We start from the raw sequence: 27941 nt of genomic DNA on the forward strand, positions 1-27941 counted from the left end.
TAATTAATTATTAAGTGACGACAACTGAATGCAAATTTTTATATTTTTCTTCTTTTAAATAAGAAAATCATAATATAAAATAAAAAGTTATGTCCCATTTATAATGTATTTTTTCCTATATTCAATTTAATTCCTCTAGTTATCCTCGGTAAAAACATCATAAATATATTCTCTTGGTAGTGTCATTGTCATGTTTTGCTTCAAAAAAGTTTAAAATTGTACTGAAACTAAAAGCATAATATGTTCCCAACCTTTGCGCGGTTTCAGCAAGAGAGATTTATTAACATTATATACGTAGTGAAAAAATAAAACTCCTACATCCCGTTTTAAGGAGGGTTATGAAAAGGGTCATCAAACACATTTTACAAGTGAAACTAGGACACACACAAGTAATTAAATAACAGCAAAACATCAGTCAATAACCGTTACCTAACTAAGAACAAAACAAATAAAAACTGAAAAAAAAGGCAAATCAGAACTTTGAATAGTGCTGAGAGGCCCTGGCTGATGTTAATATACACAAGACTCAGGAAAGCCAGCGCAAAAACAAGCACAACACTACTACCACAACAACAATAATAAAGCTTGTATTGAGAATACTGCGACGCTGCACATTAAAATGCTCACAAGCTAGACAGGTATGCCGTCTAGGTACATGATCATGCACAATTATTTGAATTTCTTTTATATCTCCTCTGTATCTTGGTTACTACTCTTCAAAATATTGTACTTGCAGAGAGGACAGGTAGCATTTATATATAACCACTTATCCACGCAGGCACAGTGAAAATGGTGACCACAAGGGAGTTCCCGCAGCTCAACTCCATCTTCATATGCTGAAAGGCAGATGCAACACTCCTACCCATTACCATAAGCACAATATTAGTTGCATAACTATCTGAAATGCAGCCCTTTTCTAACCTATTGAATTATAATAATAAGTCACAATGTCACATTAAAAAGTGGAAATAGAATGCAAGTTTATGATGCCATGTATATTCAAGCAAATATAAAATTAAATCCCTGGATATAAACCATATTAAAAGATGAAACTTACTGCATCCTCCTGTGAAAGAACATGCTCACTGGGTGTATCAGAACCACATTCAGTCATTATTCCTCCATGAGAACCTTGTGCATCACTAGTAAGTTTCTCATTATCAACAACTCTACGGAATTTGTATTTTGACAGCCGCTCAATATCTTCTCTGGTAGCTCCTTCCTGATTTAACAGATCAATGAGGTCAAATTAAGAAAACAAAGCAACATATTCACGCATAAGATAATTGAGGTAACCCCAGTAAATCCTATACAACAACCTAAGAGTAAACTGCAGAAGACAAAATATCAATAAAGACAAAAGTACCTGGAGTAGTCACAAAACATATTACATGGACACTTTAATTTTCCAATGTAAATACCTTTTTCCAGTCAAAAGCATTTGCTGTTAACTCAAATCTTAACTCTTACAACAAATGAAATTTTATTTGAAAGAAATCTAAAAGCAGCATATGATGATTACCAAAAGAAAAGATGACTCATAACTCCAAGAAACTGAAAAAGTTTAGCAACAAGCAAAGCGAATGGATAAAACATGCCTATCATTTCTTTCTAAGTGATAATGTAATTAAATAACACCAAAAGGACAGATTTATTCATCTAATAGCGTTCAACAAGGTGATCTGCACTCTCCTTTTCCAGTACAATCTTAAGCAGGGAAAAACCAAAAGAGCACCCAATATAAATAGGTTCCAAATAAGTATTGCACTAATCTAGTTAAGACACAAAGATAAGTCTTCAACACATCAATCCCTCCAGCCTAAAAGCAACCCACTATATATCTTATTCATTTTCAGAATCCATTCCACACACATCCCCTTAAAACAAACAGGGGGAATGAAGGTCACCCCACCTCCATCCCCTTCCCCCAACAAAAAGAGAGAGATGCTGAAGAATATAATGCTAAGTGGATACAAATGCCATAAAAACAAATGGTAGTATACGAAAGCTACCTGGTCTGCAACTGCATATAAGATAGCAATAATACATGGAAGACAACAGCAAACAGCAATGCCAATGATACACGCCAGAGCAACACAGAAAACGACAAAGAACACATCAAAACCCAGGAAAATTATACAAAGCCTGCAAACAAAATCACATTACAGACGTTAGAATACAGTACATTAAATCTAATTTTAAACTGCATTGGAGAAAAAAAGGAGGACAAACCAGTAAAGCTGAGAAGAGTCATGAGCCAATGCTTGACCACCTGCAGATACCCAATAGAATCCGATGATCCACCAGATGAATGAAAACATTGTATTTGCAGATTCCAGATGCTTTGCAACACTGCTGAAATAATAAAAGTAAAATAGATGACCATGTTATTAGTGTTTGATTGTCTCAAATAACTATCACCTGAATATTTTCTGCTCAAGATGATATCAATTAACAAGTTGAATTTTGTCAGACTAGTAGTTAAATAAGTACAACTATGTCAACTTGCCAAAAAATACTGAGAAAATAAACTAAAATAAACCAGAAGTTCAATTTATGTTACATATCACTTTATAATAAAGAAACAAAACCCAATGCCAGAGACTATTTCTCTAAATTTCTGGGAATTTTTATCTCTGTAACATAACCAACATTTAAAAAATTATCAAGCATTCAACCATAGATATGCAAACAAAGCAAACTTTTATCAAAGTGTTCAAACTCGCTTAATAAGAAGCTCATTACTCATTTGTTCAGAAACGAACCAACTCAGGCTTAATTTGATAAACTGGTGTTTGATCTGAAAGACCGCAGTAGCAATATAAATTTACATACAACTTCATGTATTATTATCACGAGATTAATTTGGCACATCAAACAATCATTTCCGTAACAAAACCAAATTATTATATAATCGATCAACATAAGAATAAAACCTCAATCAAAACAACCAATTAACTAATAAACAAAAGAATTCGAAGGCATCAATGCGATAAAAACATAAAATACCTGGTCCCTTCCTCCTCAATTTGGGTTGATAAGCTAACATACTCCCCTGACTCTCCTCCTCTAGCTGAACCTGGACTCAAATTCCCTTCCTCGATCGCACTAAAAGACGAACTTCTCCGTCTTCTCCTCCTTTTATACTCAACGCATACACAAACCATATGCAAAATGCACTGTAACGCGTAGCCGACGATCCACAGCCTCAGCGGCATGTTCGGATTCTCGTCTCTGCTCAAGACTAAAACCGTTACGGCAACGGCGACAAAAGCAAGGTTCCAGATTATGTCCAGGACCACCACCGGCTTCGAATAGGCCCAGTCGCTCTGGCGCTCCTCCAACTGCTCCGCCGCCGTCTCCCGCACCACCATTGAGGGCTCCCGCATCATCCGGCGGCTGCTCGCCCTCCGCAAGAATCGCGCGGCCTCGCGTAAGCTCTGCCTCCTGACGGATCGACGGCTCTGATTGTGGCTGTTGTCATCATTAGAGGCGTTGGGGGAGAGAAACGGCGTCGTGTCGACGATGTCGTCGGCGGATCGGGTAGAAGTTGTGTTCGTGGCGGACATGTTTAAAATATTCGAAATTTGTGGGGACTAAATTAAGCGTTTGACGGAATGGAATTAGTCCATAGAAAGGTGGAGAAGAAATGGATTAATTTGATTAGGGTTTTTTATTTTATTTATTTACTCGTTTGTGTGTCTCTCCGTGTGTGTAAGCTTACAGATATGATGATGACGATGAAAACTTGGGGGCTTTCTTTGTCTTTTGTCGGGTGTAAATGTAACAGTGCGTGCGGTTAGTAAGGTCGTTTTTACTTGAGTCGTTAATAAATGTGATTAACTGGTAAAAGATTAATTAATTAATTACTTTATAGTGATGGGTAATTATTTCATAGAGATGTGACCATTTTAATTAATTATTGACATCACATAACAGATCCCTGAGAAATCGTGGACTGATGAAGTAGAAACGCGTGTCGTTGAAAATGCGGGTTGAAGGTGGGGTGGATGGTAATGATTATGATGAATGTGAACGGAGGAGAAAAGTTACCTTCGTAAATGGTTGGTTTGATCTGAGAGTGGGAGTGGGAGTTTTCCCAAGTGTCCATTTAACATTCCACTCTGCCGCAGCCGCACTCATTTGACACTTGACACTTGTTGTGCAGTTAATATAAACTCACAAAAACAGTATTAATATATATTTCGATGCAAAATAAAAATAATTTTACAACTAAGTTTTTAATCAAAATGATTTTTTTTCAAAATCTACAATGAATAGTACTTTTCTTTTATCCTAGCGTAATTTGTTTTTACTAAAATTATGTGTTTTAAAACAAAAACCGAATTTGCCGAGTCCTATGTTTAAAATTGTTGAATGTGTGTCTCAAGATGTTGCAAAAGAATTGCTAACTTTGTGACTAGATTGATGAGATGGAAGCTAGAGGATAGATACTAGTTGTTGCTAGAAATTAGACATTAAATTTGTTAGCTTCTGTTCATGTAAACGTGCAGCACTTGTTTAGGCTTTTTTTCATGTTTTTTCTGTTGCATATACTTGTATAAATTGCACTTTTCATTCAATGAAAAAATAAGACAATTAGAAGTCTAAATTCATTTTTCTTTCTTATTTTTTGCTGTCATTCTGTTGTTGTTCTTGTGCAAAACAACAACAAATTTGTATCAAAGCTGATTTCTTTTGAGATCTGTAAGAGTTTGTCTTGTGAGTTGACCTTAAACACAAATCAAACAACTCATCATGGCCGCAAAAGCTTATCTTCAACAGCACCACCTTTTGTTTTCTAGAGAGAATTATGAGACTTGGGCTGCCAAGATGATAACTCATCTGTAAGCTCATGATCTATGGGAGGTCGTGGAAGAAGACTACGATATTGCACCATTGCCAAACAATCCTACAGTGGCTCAGTTGAGGGATCACAAGAAGAAGAAGACAAGGAAGTACAAGGCAAAGGCTTGCTTACATGCTGCTCTGTCAGATACATTATTCACCCAAATTATCAAGTTAGTCAGCAAAGATATTGGGACTCTTAAAGAAGAATATAAAGGAAATGAAAGGACCAAAAAATGCAGGTGTGAATCTGAGGAGGAATTAGATGCAGAGAATGAAAGAATCAGAAAATCAAGGAGTACTCGGACAGCTTCTCAGCATGTCAACAAAGTAAGAATCTTGGGGAAGAAATTCGGATGGAGAATCTAGAAAAGATTTGGGTGACTCTTCCTAAGATGAACCAAAATATCTCTCTAAAAGTCTAAGATCTGTCAAGTATTTCCTTGGCAAACTCTTGAATGCATTGCAGCACAAGAGCAAAGAGTGTATCAGAGAAGGGTCTGTGGAAGGTGCTTTACAAGCTATTGCAATTCAGATGATGGCAAAGGAAAGAAAAAGAAGGGAAAATACAATGCCAAACAAGAAATGTTGGAACAAATAGCAATGGAGGAAAACACTCCATGTCAGCATTGGGAGAACTAATCATCCTAATATAAGTGTTGAGGAGGTGATGTGAGGTGGAAAGTGCTCAATTGCCATATGGAAGAGATTTGCAAGAACAAAGGCAACAACAAGAATGAGGCTCAGGTTGCAGACCACAGTGGGGAGAAGTTGTTTGTTGCACCTTTTTCAAGCAGAGCTCGAGTGATTGTTGGTTGATAGATAGTGGTTGACAAACCACATGACAAATGATGAGGAGCTCTTTAGAGAGTTGATAATCTGCAATTTCAAAATGAGATGGAAATGGTACACATTGGTGTAAGGGAGAGGATGGCCATTGAAGCTTGTCAGGTACTAACTCATTACCATGTTTTCTTATGTGCCTGATATTGACCAAAATTTGTTAAGTGTTGGTTAGTTGTGGAAAAGGGTTTCAGAGTGTCTTTTAGGATAAAAATGCAGATAGAAGCAAATGGCCAGGAGGTGTTCACAATCAAAATGAGAGAGAAAAGCTTCTCTTTGATCTAATGAAGAGGAGTTAGCTTTTCCAAGTTTTATGAGCAATGCAGATATGGCACAAAAGCTAGGTCATTTTCATCATGAGCACTTTTGTTCATGCAAGAATGAGTGGCACAAGCTTACCAACTTTGGAGGAGGACTTACGTGATTGCAAGGCCTGCCAATATGGCAAGCAAGTCAGTTGCCATTAAGACTCTTGGAAGCATCACAAAAGCTTCACTCATTCACACTGATCTGGAGGGACCTGAGAAACACCATCATTGAAGGGAAGTAAATATTATAGACATTTATTGATGATTTAACTAGAAGGTGTGGATTTTTTTCCAAGGTTCAAATTGAGGTTGTTTGTGTTCTAGAATTCAAGCATGGATTGAAAATCAAAGTGGTGTAGAATGCAAGTGTTAAGATCAGACAATGGCAAAGAATACACTTCAGATAGTTCAACAGTTTTGTGAGGAACAATAGAGCATCATTTTCAGTTCCACACTCCACAACAGAATGGAGTGATTGAAAGAAAAACAAACAATTATGGAAATGACCAGATGCATCTACATAGAAGGGCTTGCCTAAAGATTTGGGCAGAGGCTGCAAATACTGTTTTTTCTGACTGAATGCTTCCACAAGAACTTTGCAACAAAAACACCTTTCGAAGCCTGCAGGGGTATAAACCACTTTGGAATTTTAAAATATTTGGTAGTTTATGTTTCTCACATGTACGTCAGGTGAGAAGAGACAGCTAGACAAGAAGGCAGAACCTGGGATTTTTATTGCTACAGCACCTCAAAGGCCTACAAATTTCCAACCTCAAACAGAAGATTTGGTAAGCAGAGATGTCACATTCATGGAAGATAGCATGGAGTTGGGAAAGGCAAGGAGACTCAAACTTTGAGTTTTTGAAGTATTTTGAAGATATGTTGATGATGTGCCATCGAGGAACAAGGTTGTGTGAGTTTACCAAAAGGTTGTATTGCTGTCCTTGAGCCGTAGGATTTAAAGAAGCTGAGAAAGAGCAAAGTGGTGAAGCTATGGAGGAAACTAAGAATGAATAGGAAGAATAACACTTGGGAGCTAGTGGAGGCCTCAAAACAGAAAGACTATTGGCGTTAAATGGGTGAACAAAACCAATGAATGCAGATGGTTTGTCAACAAGCACAAGGCAAGGCTTGTGGTAAAGCTATGCTCAGATATTTGGGTGGATTTTCTGAAACCTTTTCACTGTTGCAAGGTTAGATACAATCAAATGTTACTAGCAATTGCAGCTAAAATTGCAAGTGTACCATTGGAGTTAAATCAGCCTTCCTAATGGATTTTAGGAGGAGATATATGTGGACAGCCAAAAGGATTTGCTGTAAAGGAACATGAAGACAAGTGTACTTGCTGAAAAAGGCTCTATACGGTCTTAAACAGCACCAAGGGCTGATACAGTAGGAGAGATGATCTGCGAGTCTAGAATTTGTGAAAAGTCCTAATGAAGCTACCTTGTATGTAAAAAAATTGTGTGACTTGATTATAGTATCGTGTTATTTGATGATTTCTTGTGACAGAAGCAATGAAGAACTTATTAAGGAGTTTAAGGCATATGATAGAGTTTTTTGAGATGACTGACCTTGGCATGATTTCTTACTTTCTTGGAAGGGAAGTGAAGCAAAGTCGAAGAATTTTTTATCTTCAACACAAATATGCAAAGGAGATCCTCAAAAATTTCATATGGAGGACTGCAAAGCCACAATTACTCCTATGAATCAAAAAGAGATTCAGCAAAGAAGATGGAGCTGACAAGGTTGATGAAGGCTTTATAGAAGTCTGTTTGGTGCCTAATGTATCTCAAGCAACTAGGCCTGAATAATCATGTTGTGAGCTTATTGTCTAGTTTATGCATGTGCCATGAGACACACTTTCAGGCTGCAAAAAGGATTGTTAGATATATCAACAGCAAGTCAACTATGGTATTAGATTCTCTCACTATCAAAATTTTAAATTATGGATTTTCTGACAGTGATTGGGCAGGTTCAGTTGATGATATAGAAGTACATTGGATTCTTTTCAGCTTTGGTTCGTGATGTTTTCTTGGTGCTCAAAGAAGCAGATTAGTGGCACAAAGTACTGCAGAAGCGATATGTAGCTGAAATCAGCTTTATGGTTCAGGAAGGTGTCGATAGATTTGCATATGGAGCAGAAGAAGCACCGAAAATTGTAGTATAACCACGCTGCTATAACTATATCTAACAATCCAATGTTTCATGGTAGGACCAAGCATTCAAAAATTAATTATTATTTCTGAGGGATGTCAGAAAGAGGAGAAGTACAATTTTTATTGCAAGTCAGAAGATCAGTTGCTATGTTTTGACTAGGCACTGCCGAAAGCCAGATTTGAGTTTCTAGAGGAAAGTGGGAATTTGCAGCATCTGATACAAGGAGGAGTGTAAAAGTGTGTCTCAAGATCTCAGAGAGTTGCTAACTGGTGACTAGATTGATGAGTGGAAGTGGAGGATAGGTGTTTTAGTTGCTGTTGAGAATAAGTCAAGTTTTGAAGCTATCAATGCTGTTGCTAGAATTAGCATTAAGTTCGTTAGCTGCTCTCATGTAAACGTGCAGCATTTGTTTAGGCTTTTTCATGTTTTTCGGTTGCATTACTTGTATAAATTGCACTTTTCATTCAATGATAAATACAAAAGAAATAGCAGTCTTTTTTCTTCCATTTTTGCTATCATTCTGCATTGCTCTTGTGTAAATCAACACTTCAACATTATTTTGCTGCTAATAGATAAAAACAAACATAAGTCCAGAGGCTGTGTGCATTGCTACACCTATCAGCAGAAACTTTCTGGTGAAGATTTAACATAGTAGGAATCAATATTTTTGTTGGCGAAATTTGATTCTCCATGGCAAATCAGAACCTGATTTAAATAGGCTAATTGACACAGAATTTTGTTAGGCAGATTCTAGCATCATGGCCCGAACATGTTGGTGTTTGTCACGTACGATTGCAGTCCAAAGTGATTACTTCTAGGAAATTTCATCTTCTTGTGTCCTGATCAATTAATCAAACATATTCAAGTGGTCGAAACTGTTTCTGGTGATTTTGAGCTGTCACAAAGTATAGACCTACTTCAAAGAAAGAAAGCAATATGTGCCTGCAGTGGTCCACCTTGTTTTAACCATAATCTATCTTGCCAACCACCTAAATTTCATTCTCCATATATCACATGGTTTTGTATCACATAAGTCCCTGCACTGGGGTAGCAATATTAATGGGACTGTCTATAGCCTTGCAACTATATAACAATCCATTTCATAGACCTTTCATCCAGCAATCACAGAATTTCGTGTTTCAATATCCAACACTCCTTCTCACATTCATTTGAAAAATTTTTATCTAAACAAGACAACATGATCAGTCCAAAGAAGCTAATCAAAATGGCAAAGATCAGAAGTTGCTGCAATTAAGCCGAGAAACTCATTACCAAAAGCACAGGGGTGGTTGATTCAGAAAGTTGCAGCACATCATCATTGGTTGAGAAGGGTCATTTTGTTGTGCACCGCTGATCAAGGCGCTTCGTGATTCCCTTAAAATATCTTAAAACGACATTATTAGAGGCTCTTTACAATGGCAGAAGATGATTTGGACTGCCAAGTGGCGGACCTACACATTGCCTTGTGATGCAATTTCATGGAGTATCAGTCTCTTGATCCAAAGGCATGCAACAAAGAGTTGAGAAGGCGTTGCTCATGTCTTTAGCTACTGGTCGCTGTTTACCATCTCACATCCTCCATCAAACAAAGTAACCAGCCATCACTAATTTGCAGTCTAAAGCCACCATAGTTGGTATTTGTAAACAGTTAACAACACTGGACAAGATAGTGATACATTAATATAACTTGATTAAAATTCCTCCAGTTTGAGATACACCTGAGATTTACTGACTTTCAATTTTTTATTTTTTATGAGCAATATTTCCAATGGAACCTGCCTTGCCCTATACAAATCCCTATTGTGTTTTCGGAGGGTTAATCAATTGAATTCATGGAAAAATATAGAAAATATAGTTTGAACTGCATTTTCTACTTGTTAAGCAGATCGTGGACATCTTTATAATGCTCAAAAACTAAACTATGTTCTCCTAATTTACGTCAGAAAACAACTCTAATTTAACAATGGCATTAACTGCAATGGATATTCAATGATACTATTCTCAATCCTGTGGTTCAAAATGCTTCTCATATATGAACGCATCAGTTTCAGATGTAGCCTACTATAAGTTGCTGAACCACTTGGCAGTGAAAAGAAAAGGTATTTATTCTTGCTCTAGCTTGGTAAAAGCCAAGCATATAGCTAAACTTGTACATGCCAACCACCGCAATAGCTATTTCCATCCTACAATCACATGGGTTTTTTCTTCTGAGCCCCTGCAAACTAGAAGCTGCATTTAAGTACCTTGTCTTTTGCTTTGTGAATCATATATGACTAACCCTCTTCCATTGCCTTCAATCCATCATAATTTTCAATTTTAACATATTATAGTTTAATGTCAAGTATGAATTTAAATTTGTAATTTTTATTAACAAAAAGAAGTCCAAACATCATGCCTTTAACGCCCAGAAAGTTGAGAGTTATTTAAGAGATATTCAAAGAGTTTCGTTCATAGTAAATTACTCATTTAAGAGAAAAGGACGAGTTAATTTATCATTAAGGAATTAATTAAAGATTTGTGATGAATTATAGTTAGTGGAAGAGTTTTAAAATTAGGTTGACACTTTAATATTGTCTTTGAATTTTCAACTTCTCTAAGAGTCCAATTGAGAGTTTTTTTTCCATTGGTTTTAAGAGGTTTTTAATTAGACTGGTTTTGAAGTGTTTTAAAACTATTATTTGCCAAATTTTTTATGCACTGGTTTTAATTGGCTCAAAAACTCTTCAGAACCAATGTAGTGTATTTTTTAAGGGTTTATAAAAAACCCCAAATTTGGGTATTTTTGTTGGTTTTAAAATTTTATTCTACAAATACCATATCCACTATAAAACTATACCAATTATATCCAAAAAAAAAAAAAAAATTTAACTATATTATGCGCATCTCCAACCATATTAAATATAAAATAATTTTAAGTAATCATAAAAGAAAAATTTATTAAAATCTCATTTCTAGATGCTTTCTTAGAGAAGTAGAGCTACAATATTTTTAATCATTCCAGATGCTAGATGCTGTAAAGAATGGCAAAGAAGGATAAAGAGACTTTATAACATTTGAAATTATAAAATACTAAATAAGTAAAAAACAAATAAAGATCTCTTACCTTATAATTGAAGAAAAAAACTCCCAAGTACTAGTTGAAGTTGGGGTATTTTTATGGACATATATATAAATTTATCATTTTAAAAAACTGTCAGAACCGCTGAAAAATAAACTCCCAAGCACATGTTGGGTGTTTTAAAAACCAGTACATAAAACCGCTATAGAAGTTTACTCTCAAAACCGCTATGGTGGTTTACCCTCATAGCCACTAGCACGAAACTTCTAAGCTGACCCTAAAGTGCAAGACTCGATTACACCTTTTCAATTTTATTCCTTATGTTTAAAAAGACTGGAAGGTAACCATTGAATTTTACCCCAATCTTCTACAGAGTATTCCTTGGCATTTGATAAAAGTTGTGCTAGTCTTGGTGTGCCTGACTTAAGAAGAGCAGGTACTGAGCCATTGCTGATAGCGAACTGGTATGATTTGGATCCAAAAAGAAAGGTGGCAAGTAACAGATGTTCAGTATAAATAGGAACGAGGAGGTAAAAAGATTCTGTATACATTCCAGAAGCTATGTAGTCTTGTTCTGAAAAGTTTTCTCAGATTCCATGTGTCTAAATTTGTTCCTGAAGTGATGTACAAAGATAGGGATGATGCATATCATCTGAGAAACAAGGAAAATGCAACTGAAATAGATTGGAAGATAATAAAAAATTAGGCAGTCTGAGCTACACGATTCTTCTGTTTAGGCAGCTCACACATGGTTTGTTCCCCTGCCTCTTGCAACTATATCACCAGGGTAAATTTGGTTGCATGCTGTAACAATGTTATTGTTGGAAACAAGTCACGTGCATTTTCTTGTTACCAGATTGACCATTATATCTGCACTCTCTGGTTGATAATGACTCTGATTTTGAGCCACTAACACCAGCAGATTTGGATCAACATGCCATCAAACCGCGCAGTAGGAAGAACATGAAATTGTTGGGCGTAAGGCTCCACCTGATGTGTCAAATTATTAAAACAACTAGCTGAATTGACCAACTATCTAAATTGCTATGCTTATCTTCATATCAGATGGCTTTGTCTCCCTTAAGTCCCTACATAAGGGTAGCAACATTAAATGGACTATTTCCAGCCATGTGACTATATAAAAAACCCATTTCAGTAGCCTTCAATCCATAGCAAACACAGTATTTCAGTGTTGTTTAGATCCAATACAATTTTCTCACACAACATAAGATCTTTCTCTCTAGTTAACCAGAAACAACATGATTAGTCCAAAGAAGCTAATCAGATTAGCAAAGAAGTGGCAGAAACTGGCGGCAAGCAAGCGAAAAAGAATCTCATTGCCGAGAACCACTGGGGTTGTTGAAGCAGAGAGTTGCAGCACATCTTCAATGGCTGAGAAGGGTCATTTTGTTGTATACACTGCTGATCAAAGGCGCTTTGTGATTCCCTTAAAATACCTTAAAGACAACATCATCAGAGAGCTCTTTACAATGGCAGAAAATGAGTTTGGACTTCCAAGAGGCGGGCCTATCACATTGCCTTGCGATGCAGTTTTCATGGAGTATGTAATCTCTTTGATCCAAAGGCATGCGGCAAAAGATTTAGAGAAGGCACTGCTCATGTCTTTGGCTACTGGTCGCTGTTTGCCAACTTCAAATCTCCACGAAGAGCAAAGTAACCAACAATCACTACTCTGCGGCTTCTAAAGCCAACCATATATAGTTGGATATTTGTAAATAGTTCACAACATCGTTGAAAGATAACTGATATATTGATATAAATTAAGTTACTAAAATTTCTTCAATTTTTAGTTGTTTTTGAGATGAATTGACTTCCATTCTTTCTTCTGAGCCAATATTTCATTCAGATGCATAGAAATCGGAGGAGTAAAAAATAAAATATAGACTTGAAAAATGAACACTTATGAACCGAAGAAAGAAAACTTTTATTTCAACATAAACTTCATACAATCTCCAAACTAAAATACAACTCTAATTCCGCTTTTATAGACTTGTAAAGGGATAACACTGAAACAACATATATAACTAAACAAGATAAAATAAAATAACTTGAATCGTCAGTTTTGACAGTTGTAATTTAAACTAAAAACAAACTGCTGTCTCAAATCTAGACATAACTAAATTTCTTAAAACGTGCCTAGGCATTGAGCATTCTGGAATTTTTAAGTTCAGCTTCTTTTCTACCAAAACGTGTTCAACATTTAACAAAATGTGTTCTCTGTCCACACAAGAATATTCTTGTGGGAAAAGCAAGGAAAAATAAACTACGATTTAATTTCACACTTCAATTCCCACTTTAAAACTTTCAGTTGAAGGATAAGATAGTCCCTCAGGAGCAACATCTTCATTTTTTTTTTACCTCTGTGCAAAATTTCTCCATAGTAAAGTGCCATTTTGTTGTTTTCTTTCTACGTTACTATGGAAAAAAATAGTAACTATTTTTTTCCATAGTAACGTAGAAAGAAAACAACAAAATGGCACTTTACTATGGACTATTTTTTTCCATAGTAACGTAGAAAGAAAACAACAAAATGGCACTTTACTATGGAGAAATTTTGCACAGAGGTAAAAAAAAATGAAGATGTTGCTCCCACAAGATTAAAAGAAGACAAGCTAGAAAGCTAGAAAATCGTCCTCTAATAATCATCTCTATATGGTCAAATGGTTCGATAGGAACTCTTGAATGTATTATTCAAGAGATTCTGAGTTCGAGTTTCTCCTTAATTGCTATTACAGGGGTGGTTACAAAAGCTCTTACTTGGTTGATAGTTCTAGGGTCAAGATTTTTTATATCTAGACACCCGATCATTTAAAAAAAAAAAAAAAAAGAATTGTCCTCCAATGAATTTGGCAATACTCTAGTCTTAGTCTTAGGCTTAATAGACTGTTACACAGACTTTATAGGCTTAATCGTTTTTAGTGTATGTTTTTATTATTCATTCCGGTTAGGGATATGCTAAACTTGTGAATACCCTGGTGCCTAAATAAGTCTATAAATAAAAGTCAAATGGATAAGGATATTTAGGTAATTATGCATACTTGAAGTACAAAGTCAAATAAGTGAAGGGTGTTTAAGTAATAACACCAACTGAATTAAAATTTTCTTTTTTGGTTATTTTATTTTTCTCCCCTACTTCTTCTTCCCCGTCTTCCTTTTCTTTTTTATTAGGAATTATTTGTTTTTTCAACTTAAGTCTGAATATGACTTAATTTACATTTTCCAGATATTTCATNGACATGTTTATTTACAGTATTTGTGATTTGTTTGTTGTTTTTTAGGTCGCCAAGACCCTTCAATGCCGACGACAATTGCCGACAATGGAAGAGGTTAAAAAGAGTAGAAAAAAGAAGGGTTTTTTTTTTTCTTCATAAATCATTGTATTTCCCACCCAAACCAGAGGAAACATAATATTTTGATAGTGAAATGATATTTTAAATGTGGGCAAGTATGAATTTGTCACAAGACTACTTTTTGGGTGGGAACATGTTGTTAACTCTTTCTAAGTCTTTATTAATCGATTGGAGAAATGAGCAGAACTGGATGATATTTGGCCATGGTGCCAAACATTTAGGCTCCGTTTGGTTCATTATTGGGTAGTTTTTAGAGTAATATTTCGAAAAAAAGTTAAATTGGGTAGGTATTACAATGTAGAATTTTAAAAATTAACAAAAATACCCCCTATGTTTATTTATTTACTAAAAACCCCCATAATAAAATATCAAAGTTAACAAAAACACCCCCAACCCACTCATTAAATACGGACAACCGGCCACCACCATCGGAGGGTGGCTGGAGTAGCCGTATCGATGCATGACCAGCTGGATCTTGCCGGTCGTGCGCCGATATGGCCTTTTCCGATCAGATCCACCATGGATCTGGCTGGAAAATGCCAGATCTACGGCTAGATCTAGCCATTGACAGCTAGATTTGGCCGCATTTGGTCATCAATGACGATCAAAGATACGACCGTCGTTGATGACTGTCAATGGCCAAAGAACGGCCAGATCTTTGGTCGTAAATCTGGCATTTTCTGGCCAGATCCATGCTAGATCGGCGCACTACCGGCCAGATTCAGTCGGTAGTGCGCCATTACACCAGATTCCAGCCAGCTTCCGACAGTAGTGGCCGAAATCTGGTAATTTTGGGTTGCTGGGGTGTTTTTGTCAGTTTTTTAAAAAAATTGGGGGTTGTTTAGTTAAATTAATAAATTTAGGGGATTTAAAAGAAATTGAATAATTTGAAATTGTATTTTTAAAACAGGTGAACTAAACACAAATTTTGTGTTAACTTTATTGGGAAAACATGTGTACCAAACGGAGCCTTAGCTTTTGAACCACTCTTTTTTCTTCTTAAAACTTTATTTGAAATTTCTTTAGTTTTTCTTCTTGGCATGAAATTGAGTTTTGTTTTTAATTTTACTGCACTCTCCTTTCTACTTTATTTATTTATTAAGTTTGAAACTATTCATAACTTCGATTTTTTTTTTTTTTAATGGATTGATTTTATCTTCTTTTTTTTTTCCATTGTTTGTAATGCAATTGTTAATTCTAAGTTGCTTAATTTTAAAGGGACGGCGCACGTTAGTAGTGTCAAAGCTGACAGTTTTGCCCTTTTTTGGCCGATCCCGAAGTTAAAAATCACTCTAGACCAGCCACAAAATCATCATCACCTCCTTTACAAAGCTCAAGCCTCCTTTGCCGTCATCACTCACCATTTCCCACCACCGCCTCCATTCACACGGCTGACTCTTCAAGCTAGATTTTCAGTTGATTTTTTTTTGCCAAATTTTTTCCAAACCACCACCTTACACTCCTTACAACCCACTCTAAAAAACCCTTACCTCCATCACCATCCCTGGCTCGCCAATTGTTGGCCGTGGACCATGCGACCTTTCACTGCCAAGCCGATTTGTGGTTGTTTACGGTATCGAAAATCATCCCTACCACCACCAATCAACTCCTGGATCTTCCTCTCCAAAAGCCCTAACATTCTCGATCCTGTTTGCTCACCAATCGCCAATGATTGAAACTTCCCCACCATGGTTTTTGGAGTTTTGATCGATTAATTGGGTTTGATTCGTTCAGTCTTTGGTTCGTTGGTTGAAGACGATTGCGACATTCTTTGGTTCTGGGATGTTTTCTTGGTGCTCAAAGAAGCAAGAATTAGTGGCACAAAGTACTACAAAAGCCAAGTATGTAGCTACTACAATAGTTGTTAATCAGGCTTTATGGGAAGGTGTTGATAGATTTGCATATGGAGCAGAAAGAAGAATAATGCTAGCCTTACTCACTCTCCCTACTCACTTCTCTTACTCACCTTTGTTAAAAAAGTGAAAAAGTGGATAAGGCTAACATTTTAACAAAGTTGAGTAAGAGAAGTGAGTAGGGAGAGTGAGTAAGGCTAGCATTACTCGCAGAAAGAAAGCTCATAAATATTTGTAGATAACCAAGCTGTTATATCTATATCCAACAATCCAATGTTTCATGGTAGGACCAAGCATTTCAAAATTAAATTTTATTTTCTGAGGGATGTGTAGAAAAAAAGAGAAGTACAATTGTTTATTGCAAGTCAGAAGATCAGGTTGCTGATGTTTTGACTAAGGCACTACCTAAAGCCAGATTTGAGTTTCTAAGAGGAAAGTTGGGAATTTGCAGCATCTATTACAAGGAGGAGTGTTGAATGTGTGTCTCAAGATGCTACAAAAGAGTTGCTGACTTGGTGACTAGATTGATGAGGTGGAAGTTGGAGGATAGGTGTTTTAGTTGCCATTGAATAAGTCAAGTTGAAGTTGTCAAATTAGCTGTTGCTAGAAATTAGGCATTAAGTTCGTTAGCTTCTGTTCTTGTAAACATGAAGCACTTGTTTAGGCTTTTTTCATGTTTTTTCTGTTGCATTTACTTGTATAAATTGCACTTTTCATTCAATGAAAAAATAAGACAATTAGAAGTCTGAATTCAATTTTTCTTTCTTATTTTTTGTTGTCATTATGCTGTTGTTCTTGTGTAAAACAACAACAAAAATTTTCTTTTGAGTACATTGATACAAACTAAAACTAAAATGTAGAAAAAAACAAATGCGTAACCATTAACCAAAAGAAAAACTAAAGATTTTAAGCCATTATCAACCGTAGACTAGTCTTCCAGCCACCTAACATCTTCATTTTCCACCGTTAATGATGGGGTATTTGTCCAACAATTCGGCTTCCGATAGGTGGTTAAGTATTTTTTATTTCTAAATGAGTTAACTACATGTTCCCACCCAAAAAAATTGCCCTTTGACAAATTCGTACCCCCCCACTTTTAAAATACTTTTTTACTACCCAAAGCATAATTTTGTTAGTAATTTTCATTGTGAGAAAGGGCAAAATGGTCAAAAGTCTGTTATTAGTGCAGGAAAAATTTTCAACAAACATTTGGCCGCTAGAGAAGAAGAAAAGAAAAAGGGCGCGCACGTTAGTATTGTCAAAGCGACAGTTTTTGCCCTTTTTTTTGGCCGATCCCGAAGTTAAAAATCACTTCTAAGACCGCCACAAAATCATCATCACCTCCTTTCAAAGCTCAAGCCTCCATTGCCGTCATCACTCACCATTTCCACCACCGCCTCCATTCACACGCTACTCTTCAGCTAGATTTTCAGTTGATTTTTTTTTTGCCAAATTTTTTTCCAAACACCACCATTACACTCCTTACAACCCACTCTACAAAACCCTTACCCCATCACCATCCCTGGCTCGCCAATTGTTGGCCGTGGACCATGCGACCTTTCAACTGCCAACCGATTTGTGGTTGTTTACGGTATCGAAAATCATCCCTACCACCACCAATCAACTCCTGGATCTTCCTCTCCAAAAGCCCTAAATTCTCGATCCTGTTTGCTCACCAATCGCCAATGATTGAAACTTCCCCACCATTGGGTTTTTGGAGTTTTGATCGATTAATTGGGTTTGATTCGTTCAGTCTTTGGTTCGTTGGGTTGAAACGATTGAGACATGTTTATTTACATATTTGTGATTTGTTTGTTGTTTTTTAGGTCGCCAAGACCCTTCAATGCCGACGACAATGCCGACAATGGAAGAGGTTAAAAAGAGTAGAAAAAAGAAGGGTTTTTTTTTTTCTTCATATCATTGTATTTCCCACCCAAACCAGAGGAACTAATATTTTGATAGTGAAATGATATTTTAAATGTGGGCAGTATGAATTTGTCACAAGACCCCTTTTTGGGTGGGAACATGTTTGTAACTCTTTCTAAGTCTTTATAATCGATTGGAGAAATGAGCAGAACTGGATGATATTTGGCCATGGTGCCAAACATTTAGGCTCCGTTTGGTTCATTATTGGTAGTTTTTAGAGTAATATTTCGAAAAAAGTTAAATTGGGTAGGTATTCAATGTAGAATTTTAAAAATTACAAAATACCCCTGTTTATTTATTTACTAAAACCCCATAATAAAATATCAAGTTAACAAAAACACCCCAACCCACTCATTAAATACGGACAACCGGCCACCACCACATCGGAGGGTGGCTGGAGTAGCCGTATCGATGCATGACCAGCTGGATCTTGCCGGTCGTGCGCCGATATGGCCTTTTCCGATCAGATCCACCATGGATCTGGCTGAAAATGCCAGATCTACGGCTAGATCTAGCCATTGACGCTAGATTTGGCCGCATTTGGTCATCAATGACGATCAAGATACGACCGTCGTTGATGACTGTCAATGGCCAAAGAACGGCCAGATCTTTGGTCGTAAATCTGGCATTTTCTGGCCAGATCCATGCTAGATCGGCGCACTACCGCCAGATTCAGTCGGTATGCGCCATTACACCAGATTCCAGCCATTCCGACAGTATTGGCCAAATCTGGTAATTTGGGGTTGCTGGGGTGTTTTTGTCAGTTTTTTAAAAAAATTGGGGGTTGTTTAGTTAAATTAATAAATTTAGGGGATTTAAAAGAAATTGAATAATTTGAAATTGTATTTTTAAAACAGGTGAACTAAACACATTTGTGGTTAACTTTTTGGAAAACATGTGTACCAAACGGAGCCTTAGCTTTTGAACCACTCTTTTTTCTTCTTAAAACTTTATTTGAAATTTCTTTAGTTTTCTTCTTGGCATGAAATTGAGTTTTGTTTTTAATTTTACTGCACTCGCCTTTTACTTTATTTATTTATTAAGTTTGAAACTATTCATAACTTCGATTTTTTTTTTTTAATGGATTGATTTTATCTTCTTCTTTTTTTCCATTGTTTGTAATGCAATTGTTAATTCTAAGTTGCTTAATTTCAATTATCGAATCCTCAAAACCAACCCGAACTGATTCTATTTTAGTGTTTGATCAGTTTATTTGGGTTTAAAAATAACAAACCGAATTAAAATTGGTTTGGTTTGGTTCAAGACCCGACTTAAAATGTATTTTCATTTTGGAAAAAGTAAAACATTGGGAGTAGTGCATGAATCTGTGTATGAATGATGTGATAATCTTGACCGTTAATTAATTATAACTTAATATTAATTAACGATCAGGATTTTTCATGTTTTCGATGTATAAATTCGTGCACCAGCACTGCTGATTAAAGATTTTATGCCTTTTCATTTAAAATACTAGGGCTCCGTTTGGTTCACAATTTGTGTTTTTGGGAAAAGTTTTTTGAAAAGTTAAAAAAAAATTGAATTGGGCGGTATTACATGTAGGATTTACAAATTAAAATACCCCCTATGTTTTTTTTTTACAAAACACCCCTTATAATAAAACATTAAAAGTTAACAAAAATACCCCACTCCACCCTCAATACGGACAGCCGGCCACCACCGCCGAGGGTGGCCGGAGTCGCCGAAACAAAAACATTAAAATATTTAGGGGTATTTAATTGAATTAACAAATTTAGGGGGTTTAAAAAATGTTGAATAAAGTTGAATAATATTGTGAGTTTTTGGATATTTTACTGTTTAACTTTTTGGGAATACTAAAAGTAGTATTCCCAAAATCCAACCAAACAAGCCTAGGTATGTGGAAATTCCCTCTTTTACTCACTACTTTCCTCTAAATTGAAAAGGGTTTGGATTGCGAGGATCTCCAATCTCCATCTATTTTTCTCTGATAAGGCGCGTCGTCTTCTTCGTCATCGAGTAGCAACCTCTACGACATCCCATGGGTAGAGAAGTATCGGCCAAACAAAGTCTCTGACATCGTCGGCAATGAAGACGCTGTGTCTAGGCTCCAAGTCATCGCTCGCGATGGCAACATGCCCAATCTAATCTTATCCGTACATTTCCTCTTCTTTTCTTCTTTTTTGTTTTGTACTTCCAATTCTATTGACTTCAATCAATTCCTTGTAGCTGTAATGTGGAATTTCGAATTGTTGAAGTGATATAATTTAGTGTAGTATTTGGGTGAAATGGTGACTAAAAAATTTTCAAACGCTATTATAGTTTAGACTGTTAAATGAAGTATGGTGAAGCAGAAAACTCTCCGTGTAGTGATTGTTGTGTTTCTCTTTATTTACAAGTATCTGAAACAGAAGGAAGTTCAGCTGTAAGTTTGTAACTGACTGAGCTTAATAGATTCATACGAGTATTTTATTCCTTCAGTGCACATTTCTCTTTGATACCCAACCACCGAAAACATGTTTTCCCATTTTTGGTATGCTTAAGTTTTTATTTTTTATTCCTCGGTTAACAACTTAGAAATCGGCAAATGGCTAGTGATTTTTTTATCATTTTCATTCTTGGATAAATGTTCAGGGTCCTCCTGGAACTGGTAAAACTACAAGTATTTTGGCTCTTGCACATGAACTGCTGGGGCCAAACTATAAGGAGGCTGTTTTGGAGCTTAATGCATCAGATGATAGGTTAGTAAAATAGAGGGTTTTTTTTTTTTTTTTTTTTAATGGAATTTAAGCTTTCTCTTTTATTTGTTGTTGCCTCTATGCGTATATATAATTAATTTCATTTTCTTGTGCAGGGGTATAGATGTTGTGAGAAACAAAATTAAAATGTTTGCCCAAAAGAAAGTGACGTTGCCTCCAGGGAAGCACAAAATAGTGATTCTCGATGAAGCCGATAGGTAAGAGCTGATGATTATATCATATGGTGTGGACGAGCTAACTTGTTTTTCCAAATTTTGTTTGCTCTAGCTTGTTGGCCAGGTTTCATTATCTGGATGTTGTCATAAAAGTTAAACTATACTATTCCATTCCACTAGGAGAGAATTTGAATTTTGGGCTTCTTGAGTTTCTTTTAGGTTAAAATGTATTTATCTAATACTCTGTTAGTTCTATTTGTTTTTTTTTTTTTTTTTTTTTTGGCTTTGCATTGGCTTAAATATAGTATGACATCTGGTGCTCAACAAGCCTTGCGGCGGACAATGGAAATCTATTCAAATTCTACTCGGTTTGCTCTCGCCTGTAATACTTCTTCTAAGATTATTGAGCCAATTCAGAGTAGATGCGCTATTGTTCGATTTTCAAGATTATCTGATCAAGAGATACTTGGCCGCCTCATGGTGGTGGTTCAAGCAGAACAGGTATTGTTTTTTAACCATTTTCTAATTGTGTCAAACTCTGTATGTTAGCTCGAATCTGTATCTTGTTAAAGAGCAACATACTTCATATGTTATTCCTATATAGGTTCATTGTTATTGACCAAGGTTTATGTTTTTGACCTAACTGCTGAGTATTAATCTTTTTCAACTGCTTGTTTGTTAGAAACTAAATTTTCTTTAATGAGGCTCTGTGAAATTGTGTGTATCTATATATATATATATATATATATATAAGATTTGTTTTGCTGAAAAAGCATTGCAAATCTAGGTACTCATGGGCTTCTCGGTAAAGCTTGTTTATAACAAAGACAAATGATGTTTTAACTCGACAAGTTGCTCTTTGTCATGGTTTCTTCTTCCTCTTCACTGTATACTGTCAAACTGATTATTTATATGATTAGAAATCTCATTGCCTCTTAGACTGCATAGTGCTTATATTGAATGTATAATTAATGTGTATTCTTAATTGAAGGTTCCTTATGTGCCTGAAGGCCTTGAAGCAATTATTTTCACAGCTGATGGTGATATGAGGCAGGCATTGAATAACTTGCAAGCTACATACAGTGGATTTCGGTTTGTTAACCAAGAAAATGTTTTCAAGGTAACAACTTAGAAATATATTTTGTTTTGTTAGATATATTTACTCAACAACTTAACAATAAGGTAATTGGTTTATAGGTCTGTGACCAGCCTCACCCATTGCATGTCAAGAATATGGTCCACAATGTGCTTGAGGGGAAATATGATGATGCTTGTTCTGGTCTGAAGCAGCTATATGATTTGGGTTATTCCCCTACTGACATTATCACCACACTTTTCCGTATCATAAAGAGCTATGACATGGTTGAGTATCTAAAATTAGAATTCATGAAGGTACATGTATCCTGCTAGGCCCTAGATTTTCCTAGTACTCTCTGATCACCTATTTTCATATAAAATTCTGATATTTTTCTTTACTGTGAGGTTTCAGGAAACTGGGTTTGCCCATATGAGAATATGTGATGGAGTCGGTTCATATCTTCAGCTATGTGGTCTTCTGGCCAAGCTTTCTCTAGTTCGCAAAACAGCTAAAGCTGCATAATTGGTTGTAATAGCAGTTAGAATTTACTATTATATGTCTTCTGTTATGCGAGAATGGAGAACATACCTATTAGCTTGATCTTCGAAAGTTTGTTTTGTTAGGATAAACCTGAACCCTTTTAAGGTAGCAGAGCATTTGCCAGTGATAATGTAATATCCAAAAATGGTGGTGCTTTATTTGTGTATAATTCATGATGCAAAGGTTAAGAAGAAAATTCATGAGACAAGGTAATTAAGGTCTGGGTGTGGATGATGTTAGTGTTGATAACTTGTCTTTCACCAAGTTATAAATGGGGCTCCCATGGTTAAAACCGGCAGAAGAATTGAACTCGTGTTTCAACAATGTTTTGAAACCTGACCCGGGGTGCCACCCGGCTAAGGGATTGGCTCTTTGGTTGACTAGTTCAATCAATCGGTTAAATCTTCGGTATTACCCGTGATAAAAGGTTTGAAATATTGCATAAACACCTTTAAAAAATACGAATCAGTCTATGTGGGTTTGAAATCTTGCAAAAACATCTCTACAACAATTAAGGTTTTGATTTTTTTGGCTTCAATCTGACATCATCACCTGAACTATCGGCATTCACTTTACAAAACCCTTTTAACCTTGACACTTAGTAGCCTTCCATTTGTTGGTTGTGACTTGCGTATTGGGTTGATTTTTTCAGTCAAATTCCAGCTGATTTCGATGTTCAAAATTATACCTGATAAACTGACACCATCCTTTGAACCATTAGCCTTCACTCTACAAAATCTCTCTAATTCTGCCACTTGATAGCCTCTCGTTCATTGATGGTCAAATCTCTGTTTTAAAAGTCGGATCGGACCAGTTCGATCGGGACCCAGCAGCTTCTTCGGTCCGGTTTAGGTCTTAGGGGGGTTTTGTAATATTTCAAATTTATAAGGGCTGAGTAATTTTTAGGGGTGTTATGGAGATATGTCAAAATTTTAGGGATGAATTGAAGTTTTTGGGAGCATTTTAAAATCAATAAAAATTTTAGGGATTAATTTGAAATTTTTTAGGAGTATTTTGTAATATACTAAAATTTAAGGGACTAATATGTAATCTTTTAAAAATAAAATTATTGTTGACGTCATTGACCCGTGACCTGGGCAATAAAACGGGTTGCCCTCTAATCCGGGTTTTAAAACAATGGGTCAAATTAGAGATTTGGTGAACAGTTGAAAATAGTAAACTAGACCATAGAGAGCGCCAATCATCGGTTGGACATGTCGTTTCAGTCTGGTTTTTAGAAATTTTGTTTCAACCAACTTTTCCCATATTATCATTTTGTGCAATTTTTTTATTTTTTATTTTTAATGTTATTGAGATGATGTGGTAAAGTGATTTATGCACTAATATTATCTAGGATTTTATATCATTACACATCAGTTGAATAAAAAAATATGTAGCATTATTTTGTTAGTAAAGTATATTGTTAATTAATTATGACTTTATCAATTTGCTGATCGGGCTTGTAAATGCTTGTAGTTTATACCAAGTAGGATGTTATTTGATTGATTTTAGGTTGAGAATGATGCTATTTACCCTATCATCATTTTTTTTTCTTATAAACCGATTGCCCTCAAGACTTGCGTTGGCAATTTGAAGTAAACCAAATAATGAATATTCTTGTCGTGTTAGGCGACAGAAATGTAAACTAGTTGATACCAAAAGAGTTTAAGAAAGAACTAGTTAGTGTAATATTTAAGGGCTTCTGATTTCTGAAATTGGGGATTAGGGTTGTGTATGTACGTGGGTGTTAGAAAAAAAAAACTATAGCTTTTATCTAATGAAAAGAAAAATCGTATTTATTTGGAAATTATTATAATTTTTTTTAAACAAAACTCTCACTTTATGGATAACTTCTGCCCAAATCTCTATTTTATGGCTACAAAATTACAATAGCAGCCGATGTTTTACAGTGTATTTTATTCAACATTTAAATTAACAAGAAAACTTCATAATTGCTGTAGAAAAGCACAATCAATCTACATTTATTTATAGATGACTTACGTAATTAGTTTGTAAATTCAGATTTACTAAATAACAATAAACTATATAAAATATCAAAAAGTGGAATAATTGGATAGATCCATTCTTATGCACATCTCATGTCAGGCCCAAAACCAATCTTTACACCAATGTTCCGAAAACCGGACCGGAATATGACCAGTTCAATGGTCCGATTTCTGGTTTGACCGGTTTGGATCGATCAGTTAGATCGTATCTTGTAAAATAATTTTAGTCCCTAAATGTTTGAAATTAACCACTAACACCCCTATAATACTCCCTTAAGGTTTGAAATCTATCCAAAACATACTTGTCGCGCGAAGAGACTGGTGAGTGGTGGTGGTATCGACGATCGATGGCCAATCAAAGTTTGGAATCATGGGGCTTTTGATGTATAGGTGTCGGCGAATCTTGTGGTGGTGTTAGGGAGTTCTACCGGCATCAGAATTTTTCGGAATCAAGAAGGAAATCTGACGGTCTCGTGAACTATAGGTGGACAGCTACCGACGAAAGGCTGGACAACGGCCACTGAGATGGGTTTTGTCGTGGAGATTCCGTCAAATCTAATAATGGTGTTTTCTCCCTCGAACGATGTCGGAATTCGGCGGGATTGAGTTGCGATTGGACCACGATTCGATACTATTTCGACCGTCCAACCGCAGCTTAATTCGTTTTGATTAAAAATACTGATTTTTAGAGGACATTGGACCGGAGATGCCATCGGCTCCCAGTCGAACCGGTTCGACTGGACGGTTTGGTTTTCAGAACACTACTTTACATCCGTTCTTATACACGACTTTAAAAGTAGTTATGGCGTCGTTTACCACCATTCACTAAGACTAAGACCTTCACGTATTTGTAACCACCTACGTAGGGTAATTGACATCTAGGGCTTTTGATATTTTTTATACAATAATTCTCATTTAACATGATGTGATAAAAGATAATTGATTGATTTTAAATATAAAATATATTTTTATCTAATTATCTTTTAACATAATAATCATATTGTATTTATAATATTACTCTTTAATGATAGGTGAGCTGCGCCAACAACATCAGCAATCATGGTTCTCAAGTACGTCTCTTTCCCTCTTTTGTGGCTTTTCTGGTTCTTTACAATTTGCCAATGTCTCGTAATTTTTTTAAGCCATCATTTGCAGATTGTTTATTCGTCACTTTCTCTTCGCATTTGCCTGTCAACTATCATACACTTTTGCCGGCAAATTTTTATAATTTTATTTAATAGGTGATTCATTCATACACCTATAAGCTATAACTCGATAGCACTGTTGATCTAAGTCCACGGTATATGCAGAAAGTATGTAGATAAGGAAAAAATGAAACTATTATTAAAAACGTGGAATGAGAATATAAATTTAGCCCAATATTATGTGGTTGTTGCCTATGTTGTAATTTTTTTAACTCAAATTTACATTTTTTTTTTTAATTAAGACTGAGCTTTGCCGATTCAGTGGAGCCAAGATTTACCTTGTTAAGGGTATCAGATTTGTTCGCTCTAATTCTCAGGTATTTTTGTTTTCGGTCTCTTATGTTTATTTGTGATTTGTTTACTATTGGCGCAAATTTCTTTAAGGCATATGTCTGGTGGTTCTTTTTCCATGTTTTTATTATGTTGTGGAATTTTATTAAGTATACAAACAGTTGATTAATTGTATATGTTAATTAGAAAATTTGTCACATCTATAGTATATGTCAGAGTAGACCTTGTTTTAGTGAAAAATTTTAATTTATGAGTATTTGTCACCACAGATAGACTACGGTAATTGATGGATTCAGACAATTGACGCCCTCTTTGTTATTGGTATAGGTTTTCCTTTTCTCCAATTCGAAATGCAAGAGGTACTTCCACAACCGCTTGAAGCCTTCAAGGCTTACATGGACAGCCATGTATAGGAAATAACATAAGAAGGTACTTTCTTGTGTGGAAATGCCCTTTAGTCAGAAAGGAAATTCTCCTAAAACCTTTGTCTCCTTGAGTTCCTTATTCAGTCACTAGTTACATTTGGTTTTAGTTGTTGATCATAGGACATTGCTGCTGAAGCTGTAAAGAAGAAGCGCCGATCCACCAAGAAACCATATTCAAGGTCTATTGTTGGTGCCACCTTGGAAGTCGATTCAGAAGAGGAGCACTGAGAAGCCTGAAGTCCGAGACGCTGCCAGGGAAGCTGCACTTCGATATGTACTTATATTGTTCATTTGTTATGTTTTACTCGTATGGGTATTCAGAATAAAGTTGTGTGTTTTGCTAACTTTGTGAACTCTGAATATCTGTTATGGTGATCAGTGAAATTAATGAGAGGATCAAGAAGACTACGGATGAAAAGAAGGCAAAGAAAGCAGGGTTGATGGCTAAGACACAGAATGTTGCGTGCCCGGAGGAATCAAACTCTCGCTCGGCCTCTGCCCCGTCGTGGAATGCTTGCAGACGGTGAGAAGCTCTCAAGGAGATGTGAATAGCTTATAAAATATTGTAGAGTAAAATCAAAAGTCTGCTTCTTTCATTCATCCTTCTGTTTATATACATTGTAACAACTCTATATGGTGCCTAGAATAGGGGAAACGTGTTAACAAATTCAGAGAAATATTCAAAAGTAAAATAGGGGAAACGTGTTAAGAAATTTAGAGAAATAATCAAAAGTGCAACCATGCATGGGAAACTAACTCACTACACCACTAACTCCTAAAGAGAAGGTAACAAACCACTATCTCCTAAAGAACAGGCCTTCCCGTTGGTAAGGCACGTAACATTCCTCCCTTCTCGAAATCGGCCTTGTCCTCAAGGCTACTAAGGACATTTGCTTCGCTATATTCATTGTTTAATTCCAGCAACTCATCTTCGACTACAGAATTGTTTTTGAGCTGCTTCTTAAGTAACAAAACATGTATGACGGGGTGGATCTTACTTCCTTCAGGTAAGAGTAACTTGTAAGCCATTGAACCTATGCATTCAGTAATTTGATACGGCCCATAATATTTGGCAGAAAGTTTGTGCCGTCGTTTTCCCATTAAAGAAATCTGCTCGTATGATTGCAACTTGAGAAAAT

General features: G+C 36.0%; 3 protein-coding genes and 1 pseudogene across 5 annotated transcripts; 3 read left to right on the forward strand and 1 right to left on the reverse strand.

Moving 5' to 3' along the window:
- Positions 1-261: 261 nt before the first annotated feature.
- On the reverse strand, positions 262-3747 carry LOC116109669 (E3 ubiquitin-protein ligase At1g12760-like). 3 transcript variants are annotated; one of them, XM_031395892.1, is made up of 5 exons: positions 3010-3747; positions 2233-2352; positions 2013-2145; positions 1058-1222; positions 262-858 (listed from the first exon to the last, which is right to left on the reverse strand). In XM_031395892.1, the coding sequence occupies exons 1-5, from the start codon at positions 3567-3569 to the stop codon at positions 685-687; spliced, it is 1152 nt and encodes a 383-aa protein (XP_031251752.1). In that variant the 5' UTR covers positions 3570-3747; the 3' UTR covers positions 262-684. The 3 variants fall into 3 exon arrangements, with proteins under 3 accessions (XP_031251752.1, XP_031251753.1, XP_031251751.1); XM_031395893.1 differs by having other exon boundaries at positions 262-836; positions 2233-2355; XM_031395891.1 differs by having other exon boundaries at positions 2233-2355; positions 3010-3746.
- An 8655-nt stretch (positions 3748-12402) lies between these two features.
- On the forward strand, positions 12403-12970 carry LOC116109652 (auxin-responsive protein SAUR67-like). Its single transcript, XM_031395879.1, has one exon. The coding sequence runs from the start codon at positions 12477-12479 to the stop codon at positions 12921-12923; it is 447 nt and encodes a 148-aa protein (XP_031251739.1). The 5' UTR covers positions 12403-12476; the 3' UTR covers positions 12924-12970.
- A 5156-nt stretch (positions 12971-18126) lies between these two features.
- LOC116109655 (replication factor C subunit 2) lies at positions 18127-23041 on the forward strand. The gene is made up of 9 exons (XM_031395880.1): positions 18127-18151; positions 18268-18339; positions 20339-20499; positions 20978-21084; positions 21198-21299; positions 21563-21758; positions 22249-22377; positions 22455-22649; positions 22747-23041. Exons 1-9 carry the CDS (start codon positions 18127-18129, stop codon positions 22855-22857), a joined length of 1098 nt encoding a protein of 365 aa, XP_031251740.1. The 3' UTR covers positions 22858-23041.
- A 3284-nt stretch (positions 23042-26325) lies between these two features.
- LOC116109656 lies at positions 26326-27329 on the forward strand (annotated as a pseudogene).
- The last annotated feature ends 612 nt before the right edge of the window (positions 27330-27941 follow it).

The sequence above is a fragment of the Pistacia vera genome, unplaced genomic scaffold (genome assembly GCF_008641045.1).
Source record: "Pistacia vera cultivar Batoury unplaced genomic scaffold, PisVer_v2 Contig587, whole genome shotgun sequence".
Classification (NCBI taxonomy): Eukaryota; Viridiplantae; Streptophyta; class Magnoliopsida; order Sapindales; family Anacardiaceae; genus Pistacia; species Pistacia vera.